The sequence below is a fragment of the Gasterosteus aculeatus genome, chromosome 4 (genome assembly GCF_964276395.1).
Source record: "Gasterosteus aculeatus chromosome 4, fGasAcu3.hap1.1, whole genome shotgun sequence".
NCBI lineage: Eukaryota > Metazoa > Chordata > Actinopteri > Perciformes > Gasterosteidae > Gasterosteus > Gasterosteus aculeatus.
This window is the reverse complement of record NC_135691.1, coordinates 28,589,766-28,612,304: the sequence shown is the minus strand read 5'-3', so window position 1 is coordinate 28,612,304 and position 22,539 is coordinate 28,589,766. Positions and strand designations below refer to the sequence as shown.

Here is a 22,539-nt window from a genome sequence, read left to right as displayed (position 1 = left end):
CAGTTATATCAGGATTTCTAATTATAGGTGATCATCGTCTTTCTGTCAGAACACGGTGAGAAAAGCAAGAAGGAAACAAATATCTGTTTTTATTGTTCTGAAAGGAAAACTGTCTACTGATTAAAGTACAGCAACAAGGGAAGACAGGTCGTTGAAATTTAAAGACGACAATGGACACGTGCGTCTTTCCCGCGCGCCAACTGGACCAAATGACTTGTTGAATGAGCAGGCGATTCAGAAATCCCATCCATTTTGAAGCATATTTCATGGCTATGGAGAAGTGGAGATCTAATTCTTGTTTTTTCAGCTTTCTTCGCGTTGCCACTGGACAAAGGTGAACAGTGTTTGACCTTCTTAGTATGTTTCTGGGGCCATTTTGGACCTGTGGATGCCTGCATGACCCCTTTCTACGTCTACAGGTATTCAAAGCCGTCTGCGTACATACCACAAAGCTACTTAGTGTTTCGGAGAAGGACACAGCGGAAAACAGACAGAGAGCTCGCAAGGGTTGAGAGGGAGTACCTTGTTCACCTCAAATATGTAAAATCCTTCATTAGTGAGTGATTGTCTCATCCCGCGCCAGCATCTGACAGTAACGTGGGCTTGATCCCCTATAATTACCCTTCCCATGGAAATGATTGCATCTTGAGTTTCCAAACTGACAACTCTATTTGGACACAAGTAATCCGCTTTCTTGGCTGCGGCTGATACCTGAGCGTAATCTGCCCGGTGAAGCGGGGAGGAATGGCAGCACGCTCGCTCGCATGGAACACAAACGAAGCTTCTCCCCTGTTTCACCGCGGTAATTTAGCCCATCCTTGGTTTAGTGGGTTTTGTAGCTTATGTTTTTTTTTTTCTCCCCTTGCTTCATCATTGTGGAGCTTTGCATGGCTAGTAGGGTACGGGTGTATGTAGGTTGGCAGTCTGTGTAGAGTGTGATGTGTTCAGCAGATTAGATGGTTTTTGTTATGCCGCAAAACAGACATCAGATTTAGGCTCATTATATGTATATATATATATATATATATATATATATATATATATATATATATATATATATATATATATATATATATATATATACCACTGCCTCCATTTCTCAGAAAGATCTAGATATTTCTATTTTTTCTCGTAGATAGTCAAGACTTCTATCAGCTTTGATTTCAAACTCACAGCAGACACAAACACGAGAAATGGAATTTAACATGTTCACAAGCTGCTGTATCAAGTAGTGTATAGGTTGTGTTTTGTTGACTCGAGACATCCGCTGGGAGTTCGGTACGTATAAGCCATTGTGAGACTACCGTCTATTCATAGCAGTAATTTGACACAAATCGCAACACATACAGAGGTGTTAAAAGCGAAACGAGATTGCGGAAATAAATTGTGGATGTGATGTGTCTGTGAAGCAAAGACAAAGAGCAGGAAGAAAAAGAAAAAGCAACAGAGCCGAGCACAGAGCAAATTAATAGAAATGGCACCTTAAAACAGACTTAACAACTTGGTGCTTTCCATTCATTAGCGTGCCCTGCCGTTAATACATCATTGTGTGAGAGGCATGAAGGACAGGCAGTGACGGGATTACTCCCCCTTCTAATAGCACGTCGCTGAAATTAAAATTCACTGGGAGACAATGCATCGGGGAAAAGTGAGCCGAGGCAGTTGTATGATGGAGTTGAACAAAAAACGAGTGGAAGATGTTGGGGTGGGGGATAAATACCGGGAGGATGAAATGACTCCCATAAATAGAGCTGGAGCCTGGAAGGCCATTAGCCTGCGATGCAACCAACATGACAAGGCAATGATGCTGGGTAAATACTTTGCTATTTATTCATTTAAATACCGTTCAGCCGGCTGAAATAATCATGACGAAACGCCGCTGCCACGGCGGAAGATTAAGGGGCCGAATAACATGCAATATCATCAAAAAACTATTTTGCATTGCTCATTTGCTGTGGGGAAAATAGCATTTGACACAGACTATTGTAGCTGTACTTGGCAGCAAAAGCATAACTGATTTCATTTTCAGCTGCCGATTCCTCTGAATCCGAAGGCACTGACGCGATCATCCGTTCACAGCCTGTTTATGTATTTATGTATTTATCTATTTACATTACCAAGGGACTTGTGGTGAATGCGGGGTTGTCATGTTTGCAGAATCCATATTTGCTAATAAGGCTAAGCCTCTTCTCATGAGCCTGGAGCCGAGCTAAGCTCTTTCACTCTTAGTTGAATATCTGGAGTCAAAAGGAAATCAATTGAATACAAGAGAGGGTGTCACAGTGTCTGTGTTCCCCTTTTATTGGATGAAATCAGGGTGTTACGGCGCAAGGTCACCGTGCTTGAAAAGTCCACACAAGAGTATGAGTGCCATTTGCGATCCACTGACATCAATCAACAGCCAATCACAATCAAGCAGGTGCAGTGATGTCCGGTGTGAGATCTGTCGCTCAACATGTTCAGAGAGACACAATAAGAAGGTTTAGCTCTTTGAACTGAAAGGAGACGAGTCCTCAGAACTTGGTCACGGTTGAGTTGAGACAGAAAAGTGACACACACGGACAACGTTCTGTTGCTTGATGGCTCAGGGTAGTTGAGGTCACTAAGAATGTGTTTATGCAGAAAGTGAGAATATATTTGACTTTCTATATCCTCCCTCTCTCCATTCCCCCCCCCCCCACCCCCTTCCCTCTGTTTTTAATTATTTACAGTTTCTGAGGAAAAAGAGAGAAATAAGTAGTCAAGCTTTCGGACATTCCTGATGCCGTGCTGCACTTTCCCTCTGAAACATCATGCATATTTAAAGTTAATAAAGCATATTCCTTACCTTTTATCCAGGGCTTTTTTAGTGCAGGGCATAAAGTGAAGGGAAGGTGTGTGTGCGGGTGTGCTGGTGTGCTGGTGTGTGTGTGTGTCTGTGACCAATCAGTGACCTACTCTCAATAAGCCAACTCGCAGTAAGACAAATCAAATATCAGCGGCACCACAAATTACAGCCAGTTCATCAATCACTTCACAACTGTTGGACAGTTGTGTTACATGACGCTGCACAAATACAACAGACCTCTTCTTTAGGTGCCACTTAACTAGGGTCCAGAGAGAAAAATCATGACCAGCAGCGTTAGAATTAACAACTGGATGATGTATATTATGACAGCTATGAACAGGTCAAATAAGCTAATGAGGTGAAAGTGCCATATGTACAGCTAACTCTGTATTCATGTTTTTCATATTATATCACTTGAAGGCCTGAAGGACGGAACTACAGTGCCACATCTATTCATCATTTCAGAGGGACGCAGCACATTAACAAATGATTCAAGTAGAAATTTGAAAAAGAAAACACTGCATGTTTCCCATAGTTACAAATACCACCGACATGGTAGAAGAACACATTCCAGTTTGGCTTTAGCCAAATAGTTTCAAAGTGGGAAAGTCTGACACAGTAATCCATAAACCGATGAGTCAAACAACACAAAACAGCTTTTCTGTTCACTAAGAAATAAATGTCTTTGAGTGTTTGAATTGTGTTTTGAAGCAAACAAGCAAGTTGAGTGTGTTCATAAGCAACACTTTGTTGCATATCAAAAGGCTCACTTATCTGTACTCTAATATTAATTACGCATTCAACCCGTGTGGCGATTATTATCAGCTTACAGATTCGATTCATATTCAAGACAAGGAGAATCCGTAAGTTTAACCTCAAATCAAAAACACATCTTTCCAGCTGTGGCGTCCGAGGCGTCCGCATGTGTAGGAGTGGGAGGGGAGAGGCGGAGGCGAGGGGTGGGGGGGTTTCGGCTGTGAACAAAAGGCTGCTGGAAGGAGGATTTGGAGGGAAGTCTTGACTGGGGATCCTCATAAATCACCGGCCTAGCTGCTGGATTCTGACAAGCCCGTATAGCTTTATCTGCTGCCGCTGTTCGCTCTCGTGCCAGCCTGCCTCTCCGGTTTATGCATATCCATTGGACATCCCACTTGGACGTCCCTCCCCCTTCTCTCCACTCTGAGGACCGCCCTCCTCCCCTTTGCCTATCCGTCTTACTGTTACCCACCTGAGCATTTGTGGAACTTGGCTCTCCTCCTCCTCCTCCATCCCTGCGATTCCCTTCCAGTTTCCAGCGTGGTCTTCTCGAGGCCCGGCGTAGATTTGCAGCCTCTTTTTCGCCCCTGCCCGCTTAATTGATTCTGCCGGGGTCAAAAAAAAAGGGGGATATATACCTCATAACTTATTTAAGCGGCCCTTTGATATGTGCGATATTTAAGGAGGTTCAATGTGTATAGAGTTAATCCTTGAGGTTTGAGATGTGTGAATTTTTTATATAAATTGAAAATTGGAAGGTTCAGGCCTCTCGCGGTGGGAAAATCAAAGGCCTAAATAAACTTTTGAGGAATTTGTTTTTGCTACAAAATCTAAATCAAACTTTCCACAAACCAGAAGCGCTTTGCATTTTCTCCATACAAGAAGACGGAAAGTTTGGCAAATGTTGTTGAAGTTTCCAGTCGTGACAATTCTAAACCCCAAAATGAATTTCCTGTACGTATGCTACTTACCATCTGGTGCACGTGTACACACTGTGTGTGTGTGTGTGTGTGTGTGTGCGGACGCCCACGCACATGTATGTATAGTCCATGGGTGCTGACAGAGGGAGGGGAGACCGTGCTCGGAGGCGTGCGTGGAGGCTTGTGGGGCTGCACTTCCAGCATATTCATAAATCAGGCCTTTCAGGGAGCTGTCAAAGGCTCCATAATGAGGGTCATTACTCAGGCAGGGTGTCAAAGCTACTATCACAGGGACCCGTCCCTGGAAATCACACTCACTCTGCTCCTTGTTAAATAAACAGTGCAGTATACAAAATGGCAAACAAGCTGAGGGTCAATCTGATGCAGCGCGGGGCCAGGCAGGCCTCCAGAGTAATTTACCCTCGGGGAATACCTCTCGGCTGGGGAGATGGATTATAGGAGACCCTCGAAGAAGATTAATGGAAATAAAAACACAGAAAAGAAACGAAAGAAAAAGAAAGATATTGAAGGAAAAGAGCGATAAGGAGTGTGATTGACGGACAGATGGATGAAACGAAAACGCTGCAGTCGCTGCCAAGAAAAACTGAGCGAAACAAAATGTTTCCTGCCCCCCCGACGCACAGGCTGCGGCATCATTCTTTGCCTCCTTACACAAAGCACACCTGACGGTTTCAAGTCTGGGCCCACAATCCAATGTAGTCATAGCCCGTTTTTGCTGACATGAGGAAGTGGCACCCATCTTTTGGTCTGGGCTCGCAGCGCTGATGTAATGGCCAAGTAATAACAGTGTCTGAATGAAATATTCATCCTTTTATTGCCCTGCTAATATCCAACACACAGATTTATTAATTTCGGGCGGTGCAGTGGTGTGTCCGGGCAGGTAATGGCAGATCAGAGAGTTGAGATAAAGAATACGGACGCAGTGTGAAAGTCGATTCCCCGTGGAATACAACTAGTGTGTCTTCTATGAAGCTAAGTCTTTTAATTTAAGTTCATTATTGTTAATTATTCTCATTTTGCTCCAGATATTATGTTGGCACAAATCGTGTTTTACCCAAAGCAACCGTCATACAATAATTCTACTCCTGTCAAAACACACTCCTCTTAACACACAAGTAAAACAGCAATGAGCAGTTGTTGAATATTGATAGCTTTAATCTTAGTTGTAATATACCGCATTATATCTTTGAGCAAGCGGGCGTGCTGTGCAATAATCATTGCAAGCAATATTGAAACCTGGTTTCATTAAAGTGAACCATCTGCACAGTAAAAACTTCCTTCATCCTCCTCACTATAGATGTAAATGATCAATGATGCTAAATATTCCGCTCCTCCCGCGACACAAAAGCCACGCGACGGTGGCGTGGGGTTTGTTCAAGGACATAACATCGAATACCTCCTACAGATGTGCCCTCCGCTCTGCCCCCCCCCCCCCCCCCCCGCTAACCAAACAGCTACGAGTGCTTCCTTCTTCCATTTCTTTTTTTTTTTACCCCCTGATTTTCAGCTCACCTACCTGAAGGCAAAAAGATTAATCTTTCACATCTGTGAGTTTTAGACAGGCGCTCATGCCGCGCGAGACACTGCTAAAAGCAGCCAGCCCTTACGCAATGCCAATTAATGATTTTGTCATTTCAGTGACGGGGTTTTGGGGAGGGGGGATGGGAGGGGGTTGTACTTTTAAGGCACCGCCGCCATTGTAATTTGCGGCCATCTGTTTCGGTTCTGGAGTTGAAGAGGGGGAAAGAGAGAGAGAGAGAGACAAGAGAGCGAGAGAGGTGAGTGAAGCTGGGAGGAAGACAGTAGCCGCGTGATGGCGCGTTTTGTGCGTTTGTGCGTAGCGTGCGCGCTGGGCTGCCATGTCTTGGGGACACGCGGGGAACATATGTTGTCTCGGCGCCCCAGGGCTGACATTGAAGATGAGGAGAGACAGTACTTCAAGGCAAATGTTTTCCCTGTGGTGAAGATGCCACAGTCTATACGGCGCGGAGTATTGACAGGTCTCCCGTGGACCGCCGAACGTGGAGATTTACACACAAACGCAAAGGGGGCGACCCACAAAGTGGGATTCCCCAGACTGAACCGAACGGGACGTACGCGTCCCCCAAAAAACGGGATCGTTTCACCAGATTAGCCTGGAGGAGATGCAGAATCGCACGTGTTACTCTACACGCACCTGCGGCTGCGCTTGTAGCTGGAACTGTTCTTTGTTATATCACAGCTGAGCCGAGGCCAGGGAGAGCTTTGGATATCAGTGCAAATAGCATGATAGCTTTGCCTGGTGCTGTGCAAACCCTTTCTGCAACAATTTGCCATAATATTCTACAGCAACTTTAACTAAAGTAATTTCCCTATTCTCACACTTTCTTTACAGCAGTAAATACATCCCATTGTGAGACTGACTTTAGAATTAGTGTCTAGCGATTATGGGTAGAGAAATACAGCACAATTAAAAATCAATATACCTAACCTTTAGATATAACCTGATTTGAATGGACAGCCAAAGGCAGCAGAAAAAAGTTCAGCAACGGAAAAATGTAGTAAAAGCGGTCGTGTTTAACTTCTGTCTAATGCGCGTCCTATTCCTCGGAGAGTTTTACTTAAAACACTTCACACTCAAACGTGGGGCCCGCACCTTGACGGCTGGCTGAGAGCGACATGATAATTGACCCAGCTTAATATCGCTGAGGTGTTTGCATGAGAGTAGAGCGAGGGCCTTCATTAGAGCCTCGCTAGCGGAGGGCCTAAGTGTCTCGCTCCTTTCTTCCCCTCAGCTGCATTCACACCTATGATGAATGGCTGGTGGAGACGGACTGCTGCCGAGGGAGAGTGCCTGACGGGACCCGGGCAAAGCCTCGGATGCTGAGTAATGACTCTGTTGCCATTTCCCCGAGCCTCCAGTCGTGCTCTCCTACAAGAGGACATCCGCTCGACAAGCTCCCCTTAACCAAGGGGTCCGAACCCTGTCACGAGGCCGGGCGTTTGCGTGGGGGCGAGAGAGCGCGAGCGGGGGCCCGCCGCCCGCTTCGGACGGGGATCGGCAAAGCCGTTGCAGCGTGTGAACTGGGCACCGGTGGAGGAAGAAGAACTCCGAGGGGCCAAAAAGGCCCAACATCGTTGACAAAACGGGTGGGGGGGGGGGGAAAGAAGAGCGATCCAAAACGAAAAAGGACGGAAAAAAACGGAGGGGAAATAAATAAAAATCAAAGATCGTGTTTGCAAATCAACTTTGACTGCTCAACAAGCGGCGCGTGTTGACAGGGGGGAGAGATGATCTGATTTACTGACAGGCCAAGGATTGAAAGAGAGCAAGCGGAGAGGCACGCAAAACAAAACAAATTCAATCATCTTTTCTATCAAGAGGAAAAACCTTAGCCTTTCCTCTGCAAAAGACCCCCCCCCCTCCCCCTCCCACGGTTTAAATCAATTGCAAACAAACCGAATTCTGCGTCAAGGCACAGGGGGAATAAACAGTTGCTTTCAATTTAATTCAGCCCTGCGCCCTGGGATTGCAAAACTTTCATCCATCACTTTCATGCTCACAAGGCAGCCGTAACTGGTGAGAGTGCCGAACGGTAAATATGCCCCAACAAGCAGCTCCGCTGACACAGCCAACGTGTTTACAGCTGTGTGCGCCGCGGCAATACGTACGTGTCACCATCAAGGAGCCTCTCTTTGCTTCTTTGTCAAGGTACAGTAGAGGGGAGGACGGGCGGGGGTTACCCTGTAGGTTCGGGATTTACATCAACCGGCTGATCTGAAAGGCGACTGTCTTTGTCTCTTTTCAACTCCTTGACGTAATAAAAAGCGTACATGTAAGCGGCACTAAAACAAATAAGTAAATAACCACAATGTTTCTTTTTGGACCAACCCTTGTGTGGACCAACGGAGTTTAACCTTGTGACAAGATCTTTGGCACAGTAATGTAGCAGGGCTGGCATTGTCATGCGTGTTATTATTACACAATCCTCTCTCCACCTGCACCGGCTGTCCGTGGACGGAACCTGCAACTATTTTAAGAAGGCAGCTCTGCAGCCGCGCATCCAGCAGCCTGTCTCCACGCGTTGAGTGTGAACGGGTAGGTGGTCTCCACAGTACCTGTATCTGCCAGGCCTGCCTTGCTGAGAGCTGGGGCATTAATCTGCCCCGACTGATGATGAGCATTAGCATACTGCACGTAGCCGGTGAAAAGTGTGTGCAAGTGGCGAGTGTGTGTGTGTGTGTGTGTGTGAGAGAGTGTGTTTAAGTGCAATTTTGAGCACGGGTGTGAGGGATGGTGCGGGCGAGCTGTGTCTGCGTGTGCATGTGTGTGCCAGTACAACTTCCACCCCCCCCCCCCCTCATGACTCACTGCGACCACTTCCCCTCCACTTCCTGTCATTAAGACGCACTCAGCCTTCCCTTCCTCCCTTCAAAAATATTCTCTCTCAAAATATTCTCTCAATCCAGTAATGATTCAATTTAGCAGGACTGGCCTGGTTGGGACTGCCATTAGTTTGGAGGAGGTGATTTAAGATTGATGACTTGTGTCCCATGAGAGTCAGTTCCCCACCTTTTTGAGGGGAGGCAGGAAGTGGGGGGGGGGTCCGCTGGGGGCCGCGGCTCTTCGGGCTGCGCCGTGCGTGGGAGTCGTCGGGCGAATTAAGGTCCCGATTTGATTTCCTCCAAATTTTAGCTGACTAATGTGACAAGTGGCAGCTGTGAGCGCCCGGCGGCCGCGGCCGCGGCTGTCTCCTCCGGGCTCCTCACTGTGACACTGTGCCGAAGCGGCAATGGAGCTGCACCGCTGTTCATGCAGGTGCACACACACACACACACCCACACACCCATACACAACAGGTTCACATGGCCACATCTCAAGATGTAGAAAGACAAAGACATGCAAAGGTGCCACAAAAATACTCGCGCGCACACACACACACACGCACACACATACGTGCACACACAGATTTACACCAGCGCCACTCCGCCCCTGTGACACAGTGTTGTGCGGAGCTGCTCACCCATCAAACTCAAGTCAGTGACACAAATTACAGCCGAGGACTGGTTGAGGAGAACGTTGCTTGGTCTTGACACAGACAGACACACACACACACACAGATGCACCCACACAGCTGCAGCGCTGACGTACACACACACAAACACACAGGGCTACAGCACTGACGAGGAACGGGTCAACACGGTGACACTAGTGAATAATTGAAGAGGAAACAGAGAGTGAAAGAGAGCGTAGTGAACAGAAAGATTGTGATGGTTGATAGTAAATAAAAAAAAGAGTGGAGGCGATGCATCACTGTGAGCGCACACTGTACATATTGTGTTACTTTATGAATCATACACCTTGTCACAGACCTGTGTACCATCATGAGAATGTTTTATTCAGAGGATAGCTACAGAGGGTAAAGAGCCATTAATCCATGACTGTAGTTACCCCCCCCACACACACACATTAGGACCATCTTTGTAATACAAATGTGCCTTCTTCAAAAAGCGTGGGGACATTCACTCAAAGCGAGCCGCATTTCCTTCCCCTGCCACAAACTAACGGGCAGCTGACGGGTTTGTTTTTAACAGCTCCTCGTTTCGCCAATCTGAAAGTCACCAGAGGTCTGCCTTTAGACAGCGTGACAGGTTATGGACGGCTTAGTGGAACAGTAAGCAAACAGATTCTTTTTTTCTTTCTTTCAAAGAAACAAAAAAATGTGCAGCCCTTGACGAGTGAACGTTGGAATTGGTTTCACGCATGAATGCAGCCTTTAAGACAAAAGCACCTCAGGAGATAATTACAGTGTCAAGCATACCCTGCCAAGTGCCTGACGATTGCCCAATATTTAGCTTTAATTAAATCAAAGCAGAAAGTAATTTCTCCCGAGTGAACCGCTGAACGCTGAGTGGGTTCCCAGAAACACACAACATGGCTGACTAATGCAATTTCCCTTTGTCGCTGTCACATTGCCCACCGCTTGTTACGGCCCCGAACCGTCTTTGTCCTGCAGGTGAAGTAAGTCACTGCTTTCTCACATGAAGAAGAAAATAAAAAAGGGGAAAGAAGGCGTCTTGCTGTGGCGAATCTGGCCTCCTTCTCTGGTGTGTTTACATGATGTGTCACACGTTCGCAAATTAGCCGTAAACAATTAGGAATTGCGCCTGGGAGCGTTTGGGCGTGATTCTGAGGGGGAGCGCCGCTGGGAGGCCTCGCTCTGGGACGCGCCTGTCGCCGGTTCTTCAACCAAAGCAATTTGCTTTGTTTTGAAGTCTTGAACACCTGCTTTGTAAAATGCGCCTTAACATGTCGGACTCATTTTTTTTCTTTCAACCGTCAGAACTGCTTTGTCATATTTGAATCGGGCACAATGTGCCTGTACGCTGAGAGCTTATTATCGGGGATAACAGATGCAACACTGTACATTATACACTTTTCAACAACATTTGAATATGAACTCAAAGGCACAGGTATGTGCACTCATGTCACGTGCTATCGCAGGAAGTGGGAACAAGTTAGGAAGAAATATTGAACCGAGAATTATGACTCAACGATCAATGTCGGTGATAATGTTAAATTAAGACTCAAAGACTTAAGACTTAAATACGTCTGACATGCGTTTTTTGGCATATGGGGTTTTTTTCATTATGTGTTCAATGTGTTTGCGTTTCTGCCCCCCCCCCCCCCCTCGACAAGCTTCTGTCGGCTTGGACTAAAGTAAGCAGCCTGCGAAAGGGGAAAGGTCAACACAAAATGAATATGGCCGTTAATAATCTGAATGCAAAGAGTGAAAGTTTTGAGTGAGGTCTGCACAAAGTTAATAAGACCTCTGTGTGTGTGTGTGTGTGTGTGATCAGTGCACGACGCCTGGAAAAGTTCAATACACAAGCGCGGACACAGTGACACACATGCGCGCACATTTGGAGTGAAAAAGGTTGAATATTCCGAACGCCTTTGAAGCTTCTGATCAGCACAGAGTGCAGCGGTAAAGAGGGGGCTGTGGGGTCTAATTGATTGTAAAACAGTTTAAAAAGTGCCCCAAGTGCAAAAAGACTGAAAGGTTGTGTCGAGTGCTGAGGGATTCAATTACTGTTATGATGTGAGGAGGGATTTGACTCCACAAATGTCTTTAAACTGTCGAACACTGTATGTAAACACTGCTGCTCTGCTGCTGAAAATACCAAAAGCAAAGAGAGGGAAAGAGAGTAAAAGTGCGACTGCAAAAGACAATCATTTCTGTGGTTGCATGAACAGGATATCAGGTGTTACAGGAGGTAGGCAACGGCGGGATTCCATTCACAACTGAGTGAATTGTACAGAACATTTTAAAACGGAGAGAATAAAAAGAAAATTAGCTTTTCCTGTGGCCCAATGGAAAACCCTCAACGTTTACATTCATCCCCCATCTGTTGGCTCTCTACTGGGTGTCATTCACGTCAGGTCCTTGTTTAGGAATGTGCACCCGCACGTGTGCCTAATTAATCCAGCCATTAGATGTTTCACAGTTTGCAGCTGAGCAAAACCAGCACGTGGCGGTCTGCACACGCCTGCGACGGCGCAGATTAGGCGGAGATGCAGGCGCTTGTTAAAAGGCCGGCAGTGCAGAACTCCTAATGATCCTCGAGATGTTGTTGACGTAGAAATAAACCGTTTTCCTTTTGTTGAGCTGTGGAAACCTGCTTAGCTTAATAATACACCACTTTATTAACATTCCCTGATTTGTCCGGCTGCACTTGTCCGTGACGTAACAAAAAGAAGATCACAAGTCGTTTAGATCAGATATCTTCTGGGTTGAAAACATGGCAGGACTGCTTTTTCACTTCAAAGCAACACATGCAACTTTTGTTCCAAGTGTGATCTTACCGAATACTTGTCTCACCGACTCATGATATGGACAAAAAAAGAAAGAAGAAAATCCCATTATTTTCTCCTCACCAAGAGGTTTCTACCACTGTCCTGTGACATATGTTGGAGGCCCCATCTGTGAGGCCGCAAGAAGAAATACGTACAGCAGAAGGGGGAGAAGCTAAGCAGCGAAGCCTTACGCCCTGATCAGGCTTGGCTGGACTGTTTCTTTCTATTTTTTTTTTTTTTTTTGCCACAGCAGTTGCCCGGGCGACGCTTCACAGACCCCCACTGACCTTCCACAATTTCCAACCGTCAATCTAAATAGGAGCCCCTTATCTCATCTTCTCTCCCACTCACACCCCCTTCTTTGTAGATGTGCACATCTTTTTATTCTAAATCCAGTCATTATTGTTCCTCTCCACTGGCCAGCGGGAAAAGCCCTGCTGAAAGTTGGAGAGTTAATTGAGCATGTCTCTCTCACTGCCAGCTCTGAGGGCTGCAGCGACTGGCTCCACTGTCTGGCTGCTTGGTTTTGCCGGCAAGCCTCTTTCTGCTCGAGGTGTTTGCCTAGATTGCCAATGCGGGGCCTGGCCGAGGATGTCTTGTCGGCCGGACTTCACTTGAGCATTCGCAGTCTCGGCTGCGGCAGCATCCGCTCATTACGGAGAGAGAAGTGTCAGAACCGGAGAAACCAGACGGCTAAGACTCCTCTAATGTAATCTGGACATAGAACTTTTTCCTCCTTAATGATATGATAGCCTGACTTTATTTGAACTGGTGCCTTGTCAAGCCTAACAGCTTCAAGTTGCAGGACTACGGAGCTCCGGGGCTTTGCAGGATGGAAGAAAGGACTTGCAGGTCTTTTGTTCTTTCATGGTATAAAATCTGCATAATCTAAGCACACACCATCTTAGAACTGGTACAATGTTACCAAGGCAACAATTAAACACACACCAAACAGACTGATACGTCCCCGAGAAAATGTAAAGCCTAATCTGAAATGTTTTTTTCCCTTCCTTTGGGGAACTAAAGGTGAAGTCGGTTATCTGCCATTATTTGGTTTAAAACATTCCCAGCAGTATCCAACATCCCTGCCTGTTTGATTCACTCGGAGCATGTCTCTCTCCTGGATGCATTCATCCTCCCTAAACTCCTGAGTTGGAGTGGTTCGCCTCAGGCAGAGGAAGCAATAATGTGAACCCTGGAGAGCTATTCAGAGTGAAGAGGAGAGTGGAGAGGAGCCTCCTCCACTGTTCTCCTCCAGCGGGCCGTTTGGGAGGCTAAACGGCGCCGATATCCCTTATTAAACCATCTGGCTGATGCTAATTAGATTATCAGAGATAAAGAGAAGGAGTTTTCTTTGTACATTTTAATGAGATAATGTGTCAGGCAATTGCGGGGAGAAGCGTTATTTTTTTTTCCGAGAGCAAAGACTTTTCAGGTGAAAGTGTAAGAGAATGAACAGATGCGGGGGGGATGATTAATAGTGCTTATCTGGAAACATCTTGCCTACATAAGGGGTCTTTTAGTAGCTTCCTAACTACATGACCATTTGAAAAAAAGTGCCTCTCTCGGCTTTAAAGACTATTTTGGCAATGACTTAACCTCATCCTCAAATACCCTCCTCGTTGGACGCGGCATCTGACCTCCGACAAGAGATTGTAAGTCAGGGAGGACAAAATGCTGACGTATATTTGGAACATAACAATAGACATGTGATTATACGTTTGGGACGTGGAGCGTCACCGATTCTTTCTTAACCAAACTGCAGTGCAGTACTGAATTAGACCACAAAGCGGTCCTGTCTGCTGCCAGGCTAAAGATAGACCTGGAAGCGCTCGCCCCTAATGAGCGCGAGGAGGGAGGGGGGGACTATTGATTAGGCGTGTCACCAGAGAAGAACATAAAAGTACACATTCAATAAGGGACTTCATATCCCGTTCGGGTAGCGTAAAGGTTAAGTGCTGGAGAATATCGCCTGGATCAATAATTGTCTGCAACTTCACGTACGGTCCGCTATGGCTGAACCCCTGCTGCTGTCCAGCCTTCACAAGACTAACTGAAGTCACATATGAAATGCCACAGGAGGGATTAAGGGTACTTTGCAGCTTCTGTTTGACAGAACTATTTAAAAAAAACGGCTAACGCTGCAATGAAGGTAACACCGGCGCGGGCCCATCGACATGTAGTAACAGCAGCAATTGGAGCTTATTAAGATTTAATAGCCTGCGTACACAAGCGCTAGGTACCCTCCTCTGACAATAAATAACAAACTCAATTTCCCTACGGGAATGGAAAGAGAGAGAGGCTCCTTAAAGGAAGACAAATGAAGGGTTTGCAGCACCGAGTAACAACATTAGCTGGCTAATTAAACAACAATGGAGGATGCCCGCCGACTCTCGCCGTTATTATGCAACGCGGTTTAATGAAAAAGGTTAACGGCGCAGAAGAAACTGGAACCCTCGGAGTCGCCCCGTGCCAGGAGGAGCGGACGGCTCCCAACAAACGACAATCCCTCCTGTTTGTCTCCCCCCCCTTATAAAGCGATATGCATTTCTGCAACTGCTTTGTCTCGGCCTAATAGCAGATCTACCCACTTCGCAGATGAATGCACGGTGAAATGGAGAGAGCAGCAGTATTATGCGGCCCACAGTATCGCTGGGTGACTGCAGCACTCATGGAGACGGATGACTGACAGCGGGGACAGAAGAGAGAAATGCACATATAAAAGTTATTTGAAGTATTGTTCGGCGATCGAGATCAGTGCTCAGAGAGTATGTGATGTGTATTGCGGTAAATGCCTGTATGTACTTTGTTTTCAATGCTTTTCTTGGATTGAAAAAAAAGAAGAAGAAAGGAAACGGCCGGGAAAGTGGCAGAGCAAAAACCTCAAATTACAGCTCATTAGTCATCTCAACCAATCTCACCTGAACAGAATGTTTTTCAGTATGATTTCAAATGTCATTTCACGCAGATGCGATCCGACTCTGTTTGCGATAATAGGATGTGAAGGGCATGGTTTGTTCTGGGCTGAAGCTTTTCCTGCTTCCTCTCAAAATGCAATTAATTGTGGCTCCGTGCTGCGAGATGTCCATGGCTATTCCACGCGGACCCATTCTTACGCAGACACTTAAATATTCTATTAATTGATCATGTAAATACCCTTTGGGTTGAGGAGATCTCTGATGGAGCCGTGCTGGAGACTTCTGCATGTGGTGGTTTACACAGAAACCTCGTTAGAGCCCAAAAAAAAAAAAAAACACACACCTGCTTTGCTCGTCTTTTGTGGATCCCACGATCTCCAGAAATCCGTTTCTGAGCTTGTTTTAGGTCATAGAAAAGACCGTTTTCAGCATTGCGGGCCTTGTGTCCATTAGGCATGCCTGTGAATGTGTTCTTATTGTGACAGAGCCTGCACTTTCAACCGCGCCGATATGCGCTCAGCCCGAAACCCCCTTTTCCAAATAAAATCTGGGGAATGTCGGTGAAGAGACGCAGGTGGGCGCAGCGATAGACGATAGAAGAAGAGCGATGAAGAGCGGTCAGCTTCAGTTGGGAGTGGCGGACCAGATGCCGACACCGTCTGCTAGCTGCCAACTAATGGTTTCACGGTTGTGACTGTCACAATACTGTGTGTTCTGATCTGTTTATCACCGTGCTAATAAATGCAGTGATTACACATTCATTGTTGGCTGCCACTGTTTGCACCCCATTAAAAGATCATTTATCAGAGGAATGATTACATGTATTTTATAATAAGAAATTCATCTATAAATAAAGCATTAGTTAAAGACAATGTCTTTATACAGTATAATGTTTTCCAAGGAACTTCAACAAGCGAATTCCCCTCAAATCCCAAAAGGCCAATCTGACTGTTGATTCTACGTCAACAAAGATTCAGTAGAACAGGGGGAGGAAGATACACTATGATGACCACACCAGCCTCTCCAAGGCCAGGATAGTGTTTTAGATATTTATTAAACATTAGCCTGTAGGATTACAGGAGATAATAAGTGTTTACTTGTCGATACAACAAAAAAAAAGCCAGGCATCATCATGTCTTTCATGTCTCAAGTAAGAAAGTTGTCTCTGCAGCTTCTGAAAGTACTCGCTAAACACAGGCAGCCCACTGCATGCAGACTCCCGCTGAGGCAGTTATGTATTCACAGCGAGCCGCTGCCGAGCAAGACTTGAAAAACAACTGTTATGATCAATTATACAATTCTGTGATTGTACATATTGTATAAGTGTTAATTATTCAATAAACAAAGTGACATAAAAGTCCATTAGCGTTGCTCTTCTGCAAAACAAGAAATGACTCCAGCACAAGCCTAATCTTAGGAATTATGTTTTATTGGTGTGGTGCTTAAAAAATGCATGATACAAAATATTTATCTTTATTTTTTCCGAGGCTTGGGATGCAAATCTGTGGTGATGAGCTCTAAATGGATGCTGTCTTCTCAAAAATGTATGCACACTGCACAAAGCCCACTCGTAGCGCGCCGTGCGAGAGGCTTTTTTCATGAATTTGTTATGAAACGAGGGTTGACAAATACGCAAACATGAATATTGAAAGCATTTACAGCATTTTACTTTATGAGTTGACACATTTAATATGCTGATTAAAAGCCTGCGGTTGTAAACGACTGCGCGTGAGAGCCTGCCTTGGTGTCTAAGTGTTTGTGTATTGTGCACTTAAAATGCATTCCGCCGAGAGAGGCGCACTTAGAAAACATCCTCATGACTCAAGGCTTCACAAATACGCTTGCATTACACAGATAAGATGCCGCGGTGCATATTGTACAAGTTCAAAATATGCACTCGTTGCATTCATCAAAACCCGCGCGACTTATTAGAATGGAAGTGCATTAAACTTTAATACGGGCGCCTGAGAAGCCCAAGCACAAGCGAACGGCTACTGCGCGAGCACGCACACATCGGCCGCGCGGACACAAAAGGCCGTAGAAGATTACCATTTAAATGCTTTGGTGTAACCACACACACACACACGTGTGATTCTTGAAAACTATAACAAAGCAATAAGACAGATGTTTGAAAGAACACATTGATAAGCAAATTTGCAGTGATGTTCCTTTGTATTTGTGTTAGAGTGAGACACAGTGCAAGCTGCAGTTTGACTCTTTGGAAGAAAAATGCAGAACAAAAGATGCTAACGGATACAGTGAGGCTGCAGATGACATTTCAGGGAGAAAAAGAAAAGAAAATTATAACAGAATTTTGTTCTAATAGAGCACTTCTACAGTAATTTTGAATTTGCACTCCCCCTCATTCTTTCTTTTGGGTAACACACCTCGCTGCAGGGAATTACGCTCCTTACTCTTTTTAATATTCAGTGTTTGACAAAAAAAAAAAAAGCCTGCCGCTCAGAAAGAAAACTGGTAGATTGTCAGAGAAGAAAAACGATAAATAGCACTACAACTAGTGTGATTGAACCTTGTTGTGTGAAGATCAGAGTCCCAAAATCACACCTGACAATTCAAACACCGAAACTTATACACACACTCACACACTTCACGTGTCCCCCGTCTCACTCTCCCGGGTGCTGCTTTATTAATGAGTTCGACACATAAAAAGCATCCGGAGGACGGGAAGTGTCACTCATCAAAAAAGGCGCTTTTTGAACCGTCTTGGCGCATGTTAAAGAATTATTCTCTTTCATAAGGACAAGAGACAATCAGTGATTGCCAGGGTGTTTTCAGATGAACAGACTGTGAATCCTCATTCTCAGACACGGCCATGAATATTGTATGTAAAGTGTGCAAAGTTGGCTTCGCCTGCTGGGAGAGAGGGAGGACTGAAGGCTGTAGACATTTGGTGCTGTTCATTATGAGTGTTTGCGATGGGAAAGCGTGTGTGCTCGGCAGCGAGTCAGAGTGATTAATTTCATTGATTTGATGCAATGTTTTGGGTAAATACAGATAGGTGTAAACCACAAATGGGTTGGACAAATCCATCGGATTGATTTTTTTTGCTTTTTTGGTGAATAAACTTTGGTCCGGCTCAATAAAAGCTGCTTTCTCTTCTACTGACCTGCCAAGGCAAGTAATAACAACCCCCCCCCTCCCCGATATGACAGGTGAGTGAAAGCCTCGGCACACACAATATACATCACAAAAATCAACCGGCAATCATTTGGCTCTTCACTTACCTAAAGACACACACCACCATAAATAACACTCAACAAATGTGCACCAGCACCGTGCAAACATGCACATATGTGCATCACAATCCCACACTGAGACACAACGGTACAAATGCCAAGCGCACACACTTGGAGCTGCATCCCCGTGTGATCTCGCCTGTGCCTTCCTGGACTGGAACAAATAATGGGGGGGAAAGTTGACTGTGGGATTTTGAAGCTCTCCCTGTCAGTGACACTGTGTCAGCCCTGCATCTCCCTCTACCAAACACACACCTTTGCCCCCCCCCCCCCCCCCTCCACCCCTCGTCTCCCATCCACCCTTACTAAAACAGCATAGGGAACAAGGCCTTTGAATAATAAATACTCCCAAGTTCCCACACAACTCCGGCCCGGAGATGCCCCACCGCAAACAATGTTGATGTGTAGAGGAGGAGAGCCGTGGAAGGAAGCCCGGGTGAATACGAGATACATGTTCAGACGCAACACAGGGCTGAACAGGGTGGGGGGTAGGGGGGGGGGGCTTCTAAGGAGCGAGATGGGCCTGCAGAGAGCAAGAGAGCCACTGACACCCCTGCAGAAGGCGATGCAAGTGCAACATAAGCAAAAAAAAGTTATATTTTTCTTGTTAAAGGAAAACGTCGAAGTCGCACACTCTCGATGAGAGAAACAATGCAGGAAAAGTCACCCGACCTCACACGAAGTGTGTGTAGAGCACCTGGTGTAATTGTTTTTCCCCTACTTTTCTCTCAGAAACCGAAAGAGGTCCGGAGAGAAAACGCTTTCCCATTCTCACGGTCGACGTGACACACTCTTGAGAACTCGGCAAAGATATCCCAAAGGCCACGAGGTATAAAACGCTTACCGCAGACCGACAGGGGGACGATAACGAACCGGACCGGCACGAGGTGGCCCCCCGTACTTCACTTCCCTTCAAGGGGGAACAGGGAAGTGTTTGGGGGAGGGGGGGCTTAGCCTGATGAACACGGGCCATTGTGGTAGTTGACGTGTCCATCGTCAGCCGATATTTAATCCTCCCGGTTCCGCGGCGCGGCTCGAAACACGACAGAAAATCATTAGCCAGCGCGGGCCGTTAACCGGCACATGAGTGATTGAATGGGCAGCGGGCCACGGAGTTTTGTGTGGCAGTTAAACGTCCGTCCCAAAGAGACTCGGCGGCGGCCCATTGAGGTCAATCATGAGGCAGATTTGGCGGACAGCCACTCTCCCGCTCTCTGAGGGATGGAGTTCCTTAATGTCTAGCATCTGAGGAGGGAGCAAGTAGGGGTCAAACCAGAGAAGCTTTCGTCTGCGCTGGAAGGTACCTTTGCTCCAGTAGTGCACGTACAATGTTCAACCCACGTGTGCTTAACTTGGGCATTTCCATACCCTGCTACTGTACTCATTCACTCCGCTATCATTCAGGGGTCACTAGAGTATTTTTACAGCCACTGTATTTATTTGAAAACTTTAGTTACTGTGTACTTTGCAGATTCACTCAGTCATATATAGAAAACTTGCCCCACCTTCCACCGGCTGCAACATAAAGGTAACGTACTCTTTAAAGCACCAATAATTGAATGGCTTTAATTAAATGCTTAAGTTAATACGTTTAGTGTTGGAATGACAGCCTTTGTCATGTAACATATCCCAATGGGCGACAATCGTGTCTCAATAGACGTTCCATGAAAGAAATTCCATAAAACGTTTTTTCATCTAACATCTCGCGACACACCTCCTTCCATCTCTTCCCTCTGGCCTGTACACAAGTTTGGTTGTGTTATCCACAAGGACCAAATCTCCATAACATTCCCCGGGGGCTTCTGTCAATGTGTCTCGGAGGAAGAAGGAGGGGGGGTAACTGTCCAGTTTAAGAGGACGGATCACAGATGCCATTAATGCAACATAATACTGCCTTTACTATTCATTAAAGTCACTGCTGTAAAATGTTTCTCTCCATTTCTGTGTTTTTTGTATTAAAACAGCACTTGAAAGACTGAGAAAAAAGAGGTAGCAAATTGTCAAATTATGAATTAAGCTGCTGCTTCAATTATTTGCTTGGTTTGATATTAAAGTGGTTAATTTCTGAACGAGGTTAATTACAAGAGGGTTAATGATGTTCTAATAAAAACCAAGAACTCATCACATTCTCCCAACTAAATTACGCTGACATATACGAACCAAATATTTTCTTCAATTAATTCATAATTGTTAATAAATATTTTACAATTCAAGGGGCACGCGGGCTGAGGCCGTGTTTTGCAATGACATATTTGAACAGATCCGCGACACATTCTGTAACAATAATTGCCATGGCTGACTTCTCACCAGAGGTAATCTGACTCTTGCTGTCTTTGGTAGGTGGCCAATTTATTTCATGAAGCGGGGCAGATATTGTACCTGCTGCACATGGTGTTATTGAGAGTGTGCCTGTGTGTGTGTGTGTGTGTGTGTGTGTGTGTGTGTGTGTGAGAGAGAGAGACAGAGGGAGGGACAAACAGGGGGCAGGTAGGTGTGATCGCTCATTCACAGTAGAGCTGCTTGACGTTGAGCCCTACGGGGCATGATTACTCGGCCCTGGGTGATCCTTCAGCTCCCCGCCTGACACTTGCTGCCTGTCCCCCCCCCCCCCCCCCCCCCTTCCCCTCGGTCGCCTCGCATCACAGCAGCCTCGCCGCTCTCCGCCTCATCCGTCTCTCTCTGCTATCTACCTTCTTCAACTCTTATCTCCTCCGCTCTCTCAAGTTTCTTTTCAACGTCCTCGCCGTGTTTTATTTACTCCCGCGGACTCGCTGGCTAATGCGTTTCTGCCAGTTTGATAAATAAAGCTGTTTGTCTTTTCACGGTGCCCGGGACACTTACAGTTAATGTCTCTTCATCCACCTCAGCTATTTATCAGACTTCAGACACGCGTTTACCGTGAATGCAAGTCCCCCGCGGCACATTTCAACAAGGCTATTAGATTTCATGTGCTAAGGAATAAGTGGTATGTACACTGCAGACTTTAGGGGTAAACGTTTCTTAACAGTAGCATTTATTTATTTACATGCCAGCTAGTTTCAGGAAGAATATTCAGATTTCTTAGTTATCCATTTGGATTGTTGCCGTGGTAAGTTCTTTGTTATTTTTTACAGATTCCTCCAGGGTTCTGTATGCGGAGTTAAAACCTACAACATGCCCGGACTTATGTTTGGGTGATGATTGGCTTTCCCTGACTATATATCACCTGGATTCATATTTCTTCTTCTTACATTATTCTGTTTGTTCACAATGCTGAACAACACATGACAGCATTTGGCCTCATCCATAGGGGAAAATGTTAAATAATACTGATGTAAACAACATCGTGCCACCTGCAAATAATAAAATATCAATTTTTATAATAAAAACAAAGTAAAATGTATCACTTACACAAAAGTCCTGCAACACCATTTGGTTTCTGTGGAATCCCTCGGCCAAAAAATATGTTGTTTTTTTAAGTTTCAATTCACAAAGTGATTTGGGTGCTCTGGTGAAGGTAGAAACTAAGAATAAAGACTCCTTTTGGTGTTGAAGACAAGTCTCCTTTTTTTTGACAAAAAGTTAGAGAGCGAGAACAAATAAAAACGGCTCACATTTGAGCTCATAGTGTAAGGGTTTAATCTCCTCTTGTTAGGAGACACAAGGGACGCACGGGACACAAGGGACCGGCGGTGACTTCTTAAGGGGGCTGAAACATTACCATGATGGGCCAGCAGCATCCTTTCATGCTCTATCCAGCAGAGTTCATGTAGACACGCTTGGCTTAAAACCACCTTGTTAACAAAAAAAGAGAGTGAACAAAAGAAATTGCACTCTGTAAAAATCCTGACACCAGTGCAATGTGCGTACTTGAATTTTTCAAACGCTTGTCTTTTCTTTACCATAATGGATGTCAGTTTCCTCTGAAGTAGCTCAAGTAGGGAGAGCAGCGCATTGGCTCTCACTCTTCCTGCATTTGAAGCCATCACTCAATAGCGGATCTGTGTTGTTCGACATCAAACGG

The 22,539-nt window shown here is 45.6% G+C and overlaps 1 protein-coding gene across 2 annotated transcripts in view; it reads right to left on the bottom strand.

Moving 5' to 3' along the window:
• The window catches only part of mdfic (MyoD family inhibitor domain containing), a 105,844-nt gene that overhangs the window by 38,461 nt on the left and 44,844 nt on the right, over positions 1-22,539 (bottom strand). For both annotated transcript variants that reach the window (XM_078101797.1, XM_040174807.2), the window contains exon 5: positions 4,056-4,188. In XM_078101797.1, the coding sequence (XP_077957923.1) occupies positions 4,056-4,188 (133 nt within the window). The remainder of the gene's footprint in view (positions 1-4,055; positions 4,189-22,539) is intronic.